Raw genomic sequence first — 14,163 nt, 5'->3', positions numbered from 1 at the left:
TTTTTCCATCTACAATTTTTAAAAAAAATAATTTTTTTATATTTTTTGTTTGTTTTTCTTTTCTTCCATTTTTTCAATCTTTTACTTTATCATTTTGTTTTTTTTTCATTTTGTTTATTTTTTCCGCTTATTTTTTACATATATATATTTTTTTCCATTTCTTTATTTTCTCCACTTTTTCTTCCCTTTTTTAGCTTTCCTTTTTTTAATTTTTTTATTCTTTTTATTTCTTCACAAATTTTTCTTTTCTTTTTGCCATTTTTGATTTTTTTTAGTTCTAAAGATTTTTTAAAATTATTTTTCTTTTTTAACTTTTTTCTTATTTCCATTTTTATTGTTTTTCCATTTTTTATATTTTTTTTTTATTTTTTACACAATCTTTTCATTTTTTAAATGTTTCATCTTTGTTTTTTTCATTTTATTTATTTTTTCCGCTTTTTATTTTTTCTATTTTTGTTATGTTCCATTTATTTTCCTTTGTTTCCATTTTTTCTAAATATCCTTTCTTATTTATTCCGTTTCACATTTCCCATTTTTTATTTTTTTTTTATTTTTTGTTTCTTTTATTTTTGTTATTGTTTCCACTTTTTTAATTTTTTCCACTACTTTAATTTCATTTTTTTCGCATTTTTCTTTTTTATCTTTTTTCAATAATTTTTCTTTCCTTTTTCAATTTATTTCAGTTTTTTAAAAAAAAATTCCATTTTTATTTTTTTTTATTTTTCAATTTTTTTCACGCCGGCGCGCTAACTATTTTTACCTGAAATCGGAGGCGCGGCACTCTATTTTTTATTTTTTTTTTCATTTTTGGTTTCCCTTTTTTATTTTTTCCATTTTTTTATTATTTTGATCTTTATTATTTTATTTCATCTTTGCTATTATTTTCCTTTTTTATTTTTTCAGCTTTATTTTTTTTATTTTTTTAGCAAGCTTTTTTAATTTTTCAGTTTAATTTTTTATCTAATTTCATTTTTTGTAGTTTTTTCAAGTTTATTTATTTTTTTATTTTTTCGGATCAATTTTTTTTTATTTTGATTTTATTATTTTTCAATAATTTTTGCAAGGTTTCTTATAGATTTTTTTTATTTATTTTATGATTATTGTTTTATTTTCACTTTTTTCAGTTTTTTTTATTACATTTCCACATTTTTCGGGTCTTTCCTGTTGATTCTCTTTTAATTTTTTAAGTTTTACTTTTGCTGCATTTTTTATTTTCCAATAGCCGAGTAACCGTTCATCTTATTTTTGGATATCCGCTCGTTTTTTCATTCTTCTTTGCTTAACTAGCCTAGTACGTTTGGATTCTCCGAAGTTTAGATCAAACATCATTAAAAAATTCGACTTTTTCAAATGGTAAAAAAGTCAATTTTAGTACTGGTCCAATATTCGTACAGAAGGTTGCCCATCTCAAGCCCTGGACGCCGTACCTAGACCTCGCTGAACCACTTCCACGAATGCCAATCATCATCAGTTTTGCTATTAAATCATCAAATACACAAATGACCGAGTACCGGCTCACCGGCTTTTTAGTTAGGATTGCGCTAATGGACGGTACACCCTGGAACCTAGAACGGTGTTTGATGGAGAGCCGGCTAGGAGAAAGGGACGGAGCAGCCAAATAGTAAACGGCTGGACTACTATCTAATGTTGCTTACTGTGGTCCAGTTGCGCAACATTGACACTCGAACGTCACCTTCCTTTGACAAAGTTGCCAGCGTTGCTTTGTGGAAAGCTTAAACAGTTATTGTGCGGCTTGAAAAGCATCCTTCTGGAAGCCGTAAAATAGGGCGAGTTTTTTTTAAAGCTGTTTGAATACGATTGGAAATTGCGGATTCATTCTTGCCTTCTCCATAACAGTAATATTATGCCGTCAAAATAACTCATCACTTCGAATCCCATAGTTTCCGGTTCGACGAGAAGTTCGTCCACCACCAGGGACCACGGAAGGAGTGACAGCACTCCTTCTGGAGGGCCGCTTATAGTAGTTCTCGGGGTTAAGGTCTCGCCTCCAACAGGCGCTTTCCCAATCCGTTTTTGATTATACGATGGACATATTTCATCCAAACCTGAGGATTTATATCCTCACCCTCTGAACTTTGGATATTGGTTTTGATATTCCATCTACATCATCGCGCTTTCCGTTACTGATTTCCGATAAATCAAGACTAAAAAATGGAACTTTCAAAATCGTACAAAGATCCTCTATTAAACTGTATCCAACGAATCATTTAACAGGCGTCCAGTATGGGAACCGTACTGAACGATTTTGAGACAATTTTGTGGGCTTCCCATTCAGGTATATTTTCCCTATTTGAACCATTTTCTTCCGATTCCGCCGTAAGATTTGATAAAATACACAACAACCAGAATCTCCGGGGTTTCCAAGTATCACAATCATTAATTATAGCTAGCCACCGTTCAGTGTATTCCGAAAAAAATACACACTTATTTCGTGGAAACGACTTCCGGCCACGCTACCGACCAAACGAGTTCCTATAGACCATCAATCGACATCTGCTTTTGCTGTACCACCGTCTCTCACCCGGACAGCTGTTTACTGAAAGTACTGCGCAGTTGCCATTATTGATGACTTTGCTAAACGAATTAGTTTACTTTTTCCGCTCATTTCATCCCCGTTCGTCCGTCCGTCCTATTCGTCATGTTAGTAGAACATGGCGGTGTGGTGGCGGAGAGGTACTTGAAAATGCAACGCTTGCTGCTATAGAAGTTTGGTGTTTTTAACGACTTTTCGGTAGCCACCACCACTGCCACTACTTGGTCGTGATTGGTTGAGGAAATGTTCAGTGGCGTCGCTATCATTTCGACTGTCAAAAATCTGAATAAACTTGTCAAATGGACGACAAAACAAATTGTTAATCAGGTCAAATCGTCAATCGACAACTAAAAGTTACAAATATTCAAAAATTAACCCCCCTCCAAACGACGCCTCTGATCAACCAAAAAACCCGGCCTGCTACGACGTGACCTCGTCTACCATCCCGCAAATAGACCGTTTCGTCGTGTTTGCGCGCTGCCCAAACTAACTAACCGGTGGTGGACGGTTCCGTTCCGCTTTCCCGGTAAAGCAAACACCGCGTGCCGGTCCCAAATTGGCTGACATTTCGCACTCCCAGTACGAGCCCGGCCCGGCGACTGTTTTCGGCCGGACCGGACGATGTGGATGATCATTAATATGCACCCGCTTTGCACGGTCGCTTATGGGCCGGCCGGCCTGCCCGGTGGTAATCAGAGGTAAACATCTCGCTCAGCGGCAGATTCCGGTTCTCGCACACAGGAACCTGCCGTAAATTACGCTCTGGTGGTGTTGTATCGATTCGCAAGCGACGGCTAACAAGTGTTTTGATTTTTCCGCGGCGCCAGCTCCGAAACTTACCTGCATCGAAATGCTTTTCGATTCGCCTCCACTGGCGCGTCTGATTCAGGGCGATAATGGCGGCAGCGAAGAAAAACAGCAGACATCCGATAATGGCCAGTAGAAGCGAAGCCGCCTGCCAGTCCCACATGATTTCGGCGGTGTTGTCCTTCTTCTTGCTGCTGACGTGGTGCTGCTGCGCCGACGATTGCCGGCTGTGCTGCGGATCGTGCTGGTGCTCCGCCTGGTGGTGGCCATCTTTTCGGCGTTCCTGGCGATGGGAAGAAAAATGTTTGTCCTAATCTTTTTTTGAAACATTTTTTATCAACGATGATAACCTACCTCCTTCCAGTGTCGCTGCTCGTGCTGAGCATCCGCCGTGCGGGCCAACTGAGCAAGATCCATATCGAGATCTTTCATCGTCCCGCAAACCGTGTCCATGTACTCCTGGCAGGGCCGCAGCACAAGTTGCTGTTCACCGCAAACCGTGCAAGGAACACACTCCGTCCGTACCGGATCCCACCAGCGTTCCTCTTCGCAAACCGCTTCCACGGCGGCAAATACTGTCAACAGGATCATCACGACGGTGATCCACCGCAACCGGTACACCAGCGAACCTAGCTCTAGTAGGCGGCCTCTTGAATTATTGGAAGTGTTACCACAGCAACTATCACTAGAACTATTACTACTTCTGTACATAATTGACGGCCGTGTGGAGCCGGAATTTGTGGAGCAAGGCAGGTGTCGGTGCATTCTGTTCGATTTTGTGGAGTGCTGCATGGCACTATCGCCGATCCAAGGTGGCATGTTCTGAAAAATAGAAATAGAGAAAAAAAAGTAGGCCGGTTAGCAACGAAATCAAACCTGTCAAACATCGAAAATAACACGCATACGAAAAAAAACAACCAAACCGGAAGTACCCGACTATACCGGGCAAAGCGGGCGCGATGAGCACTGTGCTGCTGCTGTTACTGGTGGTGAATATTAAATTTCCTCTGAAATTAATTACTCTTCCCTGTGGAGAGGCGGTGGTCGTGTGGAAAAGTGACGTCCATCGATTTAAAAATTGTTACGTAAAGCGGCGAGAGAGAGAGAGAGAGACAGGAACAGAAACGCTTCCTGAAGCAGTCGTCGTAGATGTGCGTTGACAATCGGTTCTGTGTTGACAATCGAAGCAAGCCGCGCCGCATTTTCTATTCAACAAACTGTAAGCTACTTCCTGTGCCGTTTTTGTCTTGTTCATTGTCGTCGTCGTCGTCTTCGTCACTGTCATCGATCGATTGTCTTGTTGGGTGGGATGGCCGACGTGGGCGCAGTGAACTTTATTAATTTTCAATATTTTACAATAACGAGTGTCATTTGGGTTGGTGTTTTGCTACAGTGTCGACCGACAGTGGTGATTAGGGAAATGACATTTGGGTAAGTGACGCTAGTACACTTTTTAACTGTCAGAATGTGTGAAATGAACAATAGACAATTTCCGCCTGATCTAAGCCCTTTTTTACAAGATTTTGAAATATTCAAGTTGTACGAAAATTGAGGAAACGCCAGTTTGGATCTATCGTCTAACTGTCACTAAGATGGTGCTAGTTACTGATGAGATGAATTTGAAATACTAAATCCAGCTTTAAAAAATGTAAACATAGAAATTAAGGAATAATAAATAAATTTCATAATCAATTTCATAATCGGATGTTGGCAATAAATTTTTCCAAGACACGGCTATCAAATAGAATTCGAACATTAAATTTATATTCCACCGGTAAGTAGAAACGGTCCGAAGCACCGGCGATTGTTATCGGCCAAACTTGCCATTACTTTGCCGTGGCTAGTTACGTACTTCCTATTTGCTTACGTGTCAAAGTGGTGTGGTCCCATACCGAATCCGCGTAACGAAGAAACGATTTGTGCCGAACAAATCGGCGGCGCGGCAAATTGACGGACATTGCGAAACACAAAACAGGATGTTTTATGCAACGTTTTTGACTCGAGCTTCCTGTTTGTCCTGACTAGCGACTATTGACTGGAAAGGGAATGTTATTGCCGGGAGCTCCACGAAGAGGGATTGTTTACCTAATGGTGCAGACAATGTGTTGAAAATGGTTTCATTCTAACTTGTTTAGAAAAAGAATCTAAAGAAATGTATTTTCCTAGTATATAGTGAGGCTAGTTATTGTCAGATTTGCCCTTTTGACGTAGGACTACGTCTTTGTTTTCGATATGAGGGTGCACTTTGCAAATTCTACAAAAATACAAAATACTTCTAAGAATAGATTCCAATAGATAAACCCAAAGATTTTTGATATCATGGCATTAAAAATTTAAATAATGTACAACCTAGTCAAAATATCGCGCATTTACACTCAACAGATAGCGCTTCCCAAGTCCATCACGACAGATTTGTGTACCTACCGCGTTAAGCTTCTATGAATGTCGCCATCATCGACTATTTAAAGAACGGAATTGCTCGGACAAGCTCAGTTGCCTGTTGAACGGCAGCAGGTGGAGCAGATCATCGCGCTGTGTGTACGCTACCCAGTTCCGTTCAACACGCGACTGAGCTTGTCCGTTCAAACACTATGCTTCCCTTTTGTGTTGTGCTCGTTTCCAGCACACTTTGATGTACAATCTCGAACACAAATTCGTACACAAAATCGAGCGTCACATTTGAGCTCCATTTGCATTAGCAAACACGGTCAACATTTCGCTTTACCCATCATCGTCGGCATGACGCATTTTGCTTTGTGTGCTTGAGTTCAATGTTTGAGGCGAACGTGTAGGTAGGTATATCCAAAGGCCTTAGTGTAAAGGTAGGCCTAAGAGTGTGCAGAAAGTGAAGCCGAAAAAAGTACCTAGCGAGCAAAATTAGAATCCAACTTTGCTGCAGAGGTATCTTTCAGAGATGGATTCCAATTGTGCTCGATAGGTAGGCTTTTTTGACTTCACTCTTTGCGCAACTGTTCTCTATAGACTGTGGGTATATCTAATTTGTTAGCAGGGTTACCATAAAGGGCGAACACGAAACTAAGGCACAAATCCCCGACTATGTACGGGGAACGTGCCATTTGAGCCAATATATTCTGATTCCTGATTCCTTATAATGTTTAAAATCAAACCAAAATTTTAGGGTTGTTTTATACATATATTTACTTCAAAAATCAAAAGAAAAGTTAATCGATGGAGCCTTGAGTGTAAAATTGAACGCATTTTCGCTTGATGCCCTCCATCAAAGTCTTTACAGTGTCATCCGGTACCAGTTTCTCAATTTTTTTTTCCTATTTCTTAACATGTCCTTCTCGTCTTTGACTGTCTTCTTGCTCTTCCGAAGTTCCCACTTCATCATTGCCCAGTACTGCTCCACTGGGCGCAGCTCCGGACAGTTTGGCGGATTCATGTCCTTTGGAACAAAATGGACAGAATTGGCCTCATACCACTCCAGGACACTTTTAGAATAGAATTTAGAATGATGCCAAATCTGGCCAAAATAGCGGAGCTTCGTCGTGCTGCTGCAAGAACGGCAAAAGGCGCTTCTCGAGGCACTCAGATTTGTAGATCTCGCCATTTACTGTGCCCTTTGTCACGAAAGGCTCACTCCTCAGTCCGCAAGAGCAGATGGCCTGCCAAATGAGATATTTGGAGGCGAACTTCGACATTTTCTTCTTCTTAAATTTGTCGTCCACATAGAACTTGCTCTTGCCGGTGAAAAACTCCAACCCCGGAATTTGCCTAAAATCTGCTTTTATATACGTTTCGTCGTCCATCACACAGCAGCCATATTTTGTCAGCATCTTCTCGTAGAGCTTCCGTGCCCGAGTTTTAGCCGTCGATTGTTGCCGCTCATCGCGGTTTGGGAAGTTCTGTATCTTGTATGTATGTAGTCCAGCTCTCTTCTTTGTATTCTGGACGTAGCTCTGCGACATGCCGATCTTTTTAGCCAAATCACGGCTTGAGACGTTGGGATTTGCTTTAATCATCCGCTTCACCTTTCCCTCCGTCTTTTTGTTCTCCGGTTCCGGTTTTCTTCCAACTCCTTTGCCGTGGTCCAACGTCAACCGCTCCTGGAACCGCTTCAACACTCTGGAGACGGTTGAATGGTGAATGTTCAACATTTTCCCCAACTGCCAGTGCGACAGGTCAGGAAATTCCAGGTGTTTGGAAAGATGTTGTTCTCTCGACTCGTGTTGGTTCACCTTCATTTTCGTTGAATCGAAAACACGACTTCGAGTTTGACAGTATGTAAACAATACACATCAATGAGAAAGTGTGCAAAATTTGGTTGATTTTTACCCAATGGTAAAAAAGTTATGCCCTGTTGAATGTGTCGCAATAATTTCGTGTTCGCCCTTTATTCACAGATTTTTCTGTAATGTAACAGATTTTTGATCACAGACTCTTTTTCACAGATGGCAAATTTTTGGCATTTTTATGAAAATTTCACAGATTTTTGGATATAGTGATTTTTCTCAGATTTTTCGGAAATTTATCACAGATTTTCTTCCAGTCATCACAGATGGTGAAAAGATATTTTTGACCGAAACACAGATTTCAATGCGGCATCCTTGTTTGTTAGCGGTTGCATGCGTAAACTGCATGATAGCAATCTGTTGTTTCGTTGCGCAAAGAAGCAAAACTTTCTTAGCAACAAATTTACGCGAATCGATGGAAAGCACAACGAAAGTCTATTATTTACGTTCGATCAATTCATTGATTCATTTCCACTTCACGCGTGATTCATTTTCACTCAGCCTATCCTATTTTGAGTCTGCTTATAGGTACATACTACAAATCCTATTTATGAATGTATACATTGCCACTCGAAAAACCGTTGCAAAAACGCATACAAGTCCATGTAAAAAATTGTTTTCGATTCTTATATATTTATAATTTCGATATATATTTAAGGCCACTGCATTCGCTACGTTTGTATGCGTACTTTAGGAAAGTTACAATAATGGCAAAATAGAAATTTTTATATTATTTATATTATATTCTACATTAAATAGTATAGTTCTGTGTTTACAGTTCGTGCAACCCCGTAGGGGCAGCCCTTGTAGTTTTTTTTGACTGGATTCGAATCACTGAACCAAAGCTCAACATTAGAGACACTCATTGCGTTTAGCTCCACGGTGTACTGGCACTTGTTGAACCCGATTTTCAAACTGGTTCTTTAAGAGGAGGTTCTCATTCCAAATTTTTGAAAATTCTGATTTTTTTTCTTTGCATTTTTTTAATGGTATAACTGTCTACTATATTCTGTTAAACTGGTTTTTCGATCCGCGCATCGAAAAAGTTTCTACGGCCCACTATTCGAAGCGGCGTCCTGGTCGCCATGGGACGCTCTCGACCTGAAACGCACGCCTCAGGTAGAAACCTAAATCACAAAACCTATTTTTTTGATGAGGAAAATCCAAAACACTTTTATGATAGGTATGTGTCCTTATGCACAGAAAAAATTGACGCGGTCCAAAAAAAATTCCGTTTGGGATTTGCATATAACCATATACAGTGAAGACCAGATTTTATCAGCTTTCTGACACGATTTTATCGATTTTAATTCATAGTTGGTAGTTTGATGGGCTCTAGCAGACGAACCAAGTTTCTTGAGCATATTTTTCTTATTCATGTGTACCGATTTTATCAATGTCCCCGTTTTATCAGCCTAATATTAACCAAGGGGCTGATAAAAGCGGGTCTTCACTGTATTAATCCCTCAGGAGAAAATTGGATTAAAATCAATTCTTGTATGAAGGGCACAATATCATACTACAATAAGCCATGGTATTTGCCGTTCCACTTCGCCTAAAAAGTATCTGGCAGACCAACTTGACCACCAGATATCTCTTGGTCAAGTCGGTCTACTAGATACTGATGAGACGGCAATGTTCAATAACAATAAACTTATGCACATGGAAGTGAATGTTTCTTAATTCGTCTTCAGTCTTTCACCAAAATAGGGGTTTCGTCGCCTTTTGTTTCAATTCGTAGGAGCTTCGATATTTTTTGTTCGCTCAATACGAACACTGGCGTATATTTTTGCTTGAAAGTTGTTTCTACATGTCGGTGCTGATTATTGACCATCTCTCGGGGAGTGTATCCCATTAGGCACAAGTACGTTAGGCAAACTTAGATTAGTTCTTAAATACATGCATGGTGCAGTTGCCCAAGAATAAAACATATGTCTTGAAGAACAGCTCATGAAACAAAGAATGGTGTATTTGCTGCTTCTATATTGATTATCGTCAATTATTCAGTTCAATGGTTATATTATTGAGGCCATCAAATATAGAACCACGGAAACTGATACGAGGGAAAGTTTTTTTTGTGTACTGCGAAGTTACCGAAACAAAAAAGATTTCGGCACAAACGTACCATCCGTACCCTAATGCTGATGCTGACCAAACACAAGAGCAAAAACAGTCTGGTTCTGACTAACACAAAAAACAGAAAAACATATTCTTTCATTAACATAAGCATTAAGCGATTGAAGTGCATTGGTCAGAAATTGGCACTAAAATAGCATCAAAACCTTATTACCTCTACAATGAAAGCACTTGCAAAATACAAATAGTGACTGCTCTATATATAAAACTGATATAACGCATACAATTGTTGAGGAACTTTAAAGCATGTTTGTTTTACATATTCATTTTGTGCTACTATAGAGCAAATATAAAGCCAATATAATGCTGATATGTATATTTAATATAGACTGGGGAGCAGGTAAAGCACAAAAAATCGATACTTTTTAATTATTTTTCACATTTCATCTTGTTATTATTCCTTTTCCTAAATTTCCGTTCCATTGATATGATTTTTGTTAAGATTATAGAAATTTTAACCTTTGGGTTATTCGTCTCTTTTGCTAGAAAAAATGGTTACAAAAATCTCTAACTTTATGTTCCAAGGTCGGGACTCCAACTCCAGGTGAGCAGCGTACATGGTAATCAATTTACCAATTACACTATGACCGCACCCACTTTTTTGTTGCTCCATTTTTGCCCATTGCTCCTTGTTCCTTGTTCAACGTTATTCTATTTTTCCATTTTTGTTTGCATCTTTTATATTTTTATCTTTTTTATTCAATTATATTTTTCTATTTTCCATTATTTTTCAATAATAGTAATTATGCTATTTATATCATCGTTTCCTTTTTTCCATTTTAAGGCTATTTTCTTGATTGTTTCTCTCTCCTCGAAACTAATGACTGAATTAAGGCCACTCAAAAACTCACTGGAATTTGCAACCGACCAAACGGTTGTAAAAAGCATTAATATACGCGAAATCACACATGCGCTGGCATACACGACATTCAAACGTCCATGCAATCAAACCTGTTAACATCCAAACACTCGTGCCCTGCTCGATAATGAAAACCTGGTGATACATGTAATCTCGATTATGCACGCACATCTACGCCACTGATTTCGGTAACATAAAAACACAACGGTGATTACCGAGAAGAGTGAATTTATAGTCGCGGTCTCAAGCGCGTACATATAATCACTCGTTCCCACCCGATTATGAAATCTCCACGTTCCCATATTTGAGCCGACGGCACCGGTGGCTTGGTGGTAAGCGTGACCACCACTCATTCCAGTTGGTCTGGGTTTAATCGGAACAAAGGTTTTCTGAGTTGAAAAAATCTGTGGTCACGTCTTCCTTCGGAAGGGAAGTAAAGCCGTTGGTCCCCAGTCCATGAGTTGATGGATCGATATTCTAGTCCAGATAGTAGAGTCACCTCTCTTGCGTCGGCAAAGAAGAAGTAGAATCCAACTTCTATACATACTAACAAATTGCTCCTTCCGTGATACTTGCGGAGTGCGCAGTAGTATATACGGCCCCTAGCAAAAGCATCGGACTAACATTCCTTCCCTTTCCTTACGCGATCTACGTTCGGGTCTGGCCGGCGCTGGTGTTGATCAATAAACACTTTAGGATTACCAGAAGTTGCACATTGAAAGATGTTTCACTACTGCCAAGCATAATTATCTACTGATTCCCTGTGCAACTTCAGCTAGCCCAGATCGATAACGGAGTAGAAGCAAGGGGTGGTCGCACAAGCTCAAACTCAATCTGGTAGCTACGTGAGTTTTATCGTCAAGTAAGAGGGTATAGGTCTTTCCACTAACATTGTCACCACAAAACACCGTTAAGAGTACCCGGGAAGAAGTTTCTCCACGTATCAGGTGTAACGGATTCTGCTTCCCCGTGTTGCGGCATGCATTCTGTAATTAGCTCACGAGGAGTATGCGGTGACATCTGATGTAGCCTTACCTCTAGTCATTTTCTTTATACACGGGAATTGTAATTCCAACGTTATCCCTTTCTACTACGTGCTTTAAGTTATTACCCAAAACGAAACGTTCGATTTGGACTAACGTGATGACTAATATCAGTACTGCATTGCGGATATGATGATACTGAAAACAGGCGACCTACTTAAGTGCCATTTTTATCTTCAGGAGGTATTCCTACTTCATGAAAACTCATTCGTTGAACACCATTTAAAATCAACGTGGGTCGTAGAGTAGAGCTTGTTCGTCGACTTTACTGATGATGACAAGAAAAATCCAATGTTTCCTTTGTTCTCAGGACAGTTTTCGTTCACTTGGTTCGATTGTAGGTCTGGCTTAGGCAGAGATAGAAAGTAGTCTGCAGACGCCTTGTTACCGCTGAATTGATAACGGGTGTGGCTTATGCGACGAAATTGCTAGACTTGACGTAACGTGTTCGGTATTGGTTGGCAATTTGAACCAAACATTCTTAGATTTAAACGAAATTACCTAACGTTCTAGGACTCAATTATCCATTTCGTCTTGTCTGTAAGGTGTGCGGCTGCTTGAAAAGAAAAAAACTCAGTAAGTGCGTTGTTTTTGTCGGCAAGTTTTAGCACTGCTCACGGAATTTTCCTCAAAGAATCAAAGGCGTTTCTGCAAATTACCACCAATATGTGGTTGGTCAAAATATAACGACAATTGATTGTTGATGCCATTTTGTATGTGTTGGTGTTGTATTTTCTGAAAATTTGAGTGGTAGTACAATATCTGTGAAACATGGGAAGATCTGTATGCAATAACATGCAGCGAGGATGATACAATACAATATACATATCTGTCACTGTCAAATTCCACGAACAAATCATCGGCAATATCATTTTGGTGATTCCGACACCATCCTTCGGAAGCCGCTATCGTGGATTTCAAAATGGCGTTAATCATCAACTTCCGTCATCTACTGACCACCCCCCTTTCAAACGATAGCGCTTATTCTTATTTGAACCACTTTTGACCTAGATTGTGATAAATGTACCATTTTTTAACCAACACAAAAAATGCTAGTAAATTGAATAAAAGTGGTTAAAAGGCTGACGTACCATGGAAAACGTTTCACATCTCAATATAAATATTCATAACTTTCCAAATTAAATAATCTTTGAGCAAAGCTCCGTGATTTGAGCTAAACTAAAACTTTGCAGACGCAGCCATTCCATTAGATAGAATCAACAAAGAAAAAGGAAAAAATATTTCGCGGATTTTTAAAAACAGCAGATATTAAAAAAACAGCGTACGAAACGGAACAAATTTATTGCAATCAACATAATAACAGCAAACAATCCAACCAGGTCGGACGTCCAAATGTTGTTACCGGTTCATTGCGGTGTATGTAGTACATCCAAGAAACCATAAGGATTAATCCATTACGCAATGTTGGCTATACAGTTGCCCAAAGGTTGCATTGAAACTCCATTATAGCATTAACAATACGCTAAAGCTCTATATTAGCATCATTACTGCATACAGGCACAGTCGAAATATGGCATTATCGCTTGCTTTGTATACGTATATAACGCTGGTATAACGCGTACGTGCTTCAAGGATCTTTAAAGCATGCTTTACTTATGCATTTAGTGCCATTATAGAGCAAATAGAAAACCGATACAATGCTACCGTGATGCTGTGGGTTTCGGCATATTTCAATTCAATCGAACGTATGTAATATTGCCCAGGCAGCAAAAACAGCGCACATATTGTGTAGGACGAGTAAAGGTACCTCTATTCGAGACTTACTAAGGATACACTGCGGAAAATGGCAGCCAATTCAAGCTTTCTAATAGCATGGCTAGTGTCAATATCAAGCCTACAAATTTGATATTTGGACACTGGTGCTATATAATAGAAATAGTATCGCAAAAATGGGTTGTCAATCTCAACACAGTAAAAGCACAATAGCTCGCCTTTTCTGCCATAATACTGGCATTATATCAGTATATATGCTCTTTAAGGCTGCCGTATATGTAGATCTAAAGCAGATATTAGGCTACGTTATAATGGTTACTAGGCCAGTTCTGCAGCCGTAGCTTCGTTGCATACAAACAGCTAGCTGTGAATTTTGGTGTACCAACAATATCGATAGCTCCTTCAGAGATAGTTTCGTAATTTTCACTTATTCCGCGTTGTTTTAGAAAGATTTTTAGGAAATCGGTTTTTTTGGTCGTTAATAATGGATTCTTCTAAAATCCAAAAAAAAATTTGTGAACATCAGCAAACAGAACTTTACCTTTTTCGGTACATCGAAAGTTAGAAGCTGTTTAGGTGCGTTCACAGGCAGTCTTTTCAATTCTGGACCTGCGCCAGACTGGTGCCTACGCCAAGTGCCAAATTCTGAAGAGACCTCAACTCAAAACGCATACCCGTTTTGCTTTGCTTTATGACTAATATGAGGCTTAATTACTGATGGGCTTTAAACCTATCAGCAAGCGATGGAAAATAATGATCGTAGAGGAATACAGT

The 14,163-nt window shown here is 39.3% G+C and overlaps 1 protein-coding gene across 1 annotated transcript in view; it reads right to left on the bottom strand.

Annotated features, from left to right (window-relative positions):
• Nucleotides 1-14,163, bottom strand: part of LOC131687677 (tumor necrosis factor receptor superfamily member wengen) — a 47,782-nt gene that overhangs the window by 19,652 nt on the left and 13,967 nt on the right. Inside the window, exons 2-3 of the mRNA XM_058971777.1 lie at nt 3,716-4,183; nt 3,395-3,644 (exon numbers count right to left, since the gene is read on the bottom strand). Of these exons, the coding sequence (XP_058827760.1) occupies nt 3,395-3,644; nt 3,716-4,180 (715 nt within the window). The 5' untranslated portion in view covers nt 4,181-4,183. The remainder of the gene's footprint in view (nt 1-3,394; nt 3,645-3,715; nt 4,184-14,163) is intronic.

This window comes from Topomyia yanbarensis, chromosome 1, assembly GCF_030247195.1.
Source record: "Topomyia yanbarensis strain Yona2022 chromosome 1, ASM3024719v1, whole genome shotgun sequence".
Taxonomy (NCBI): domain Eukaryota; kingdom Metazoa; phylum Arthropoda; class Insecta; order Diptera; family Culicidae; genus Topomyia; species Topomyia yanbarensis.
This window is presented reverse-complemented; position numbering and strand designations above follow the sequence as displayed.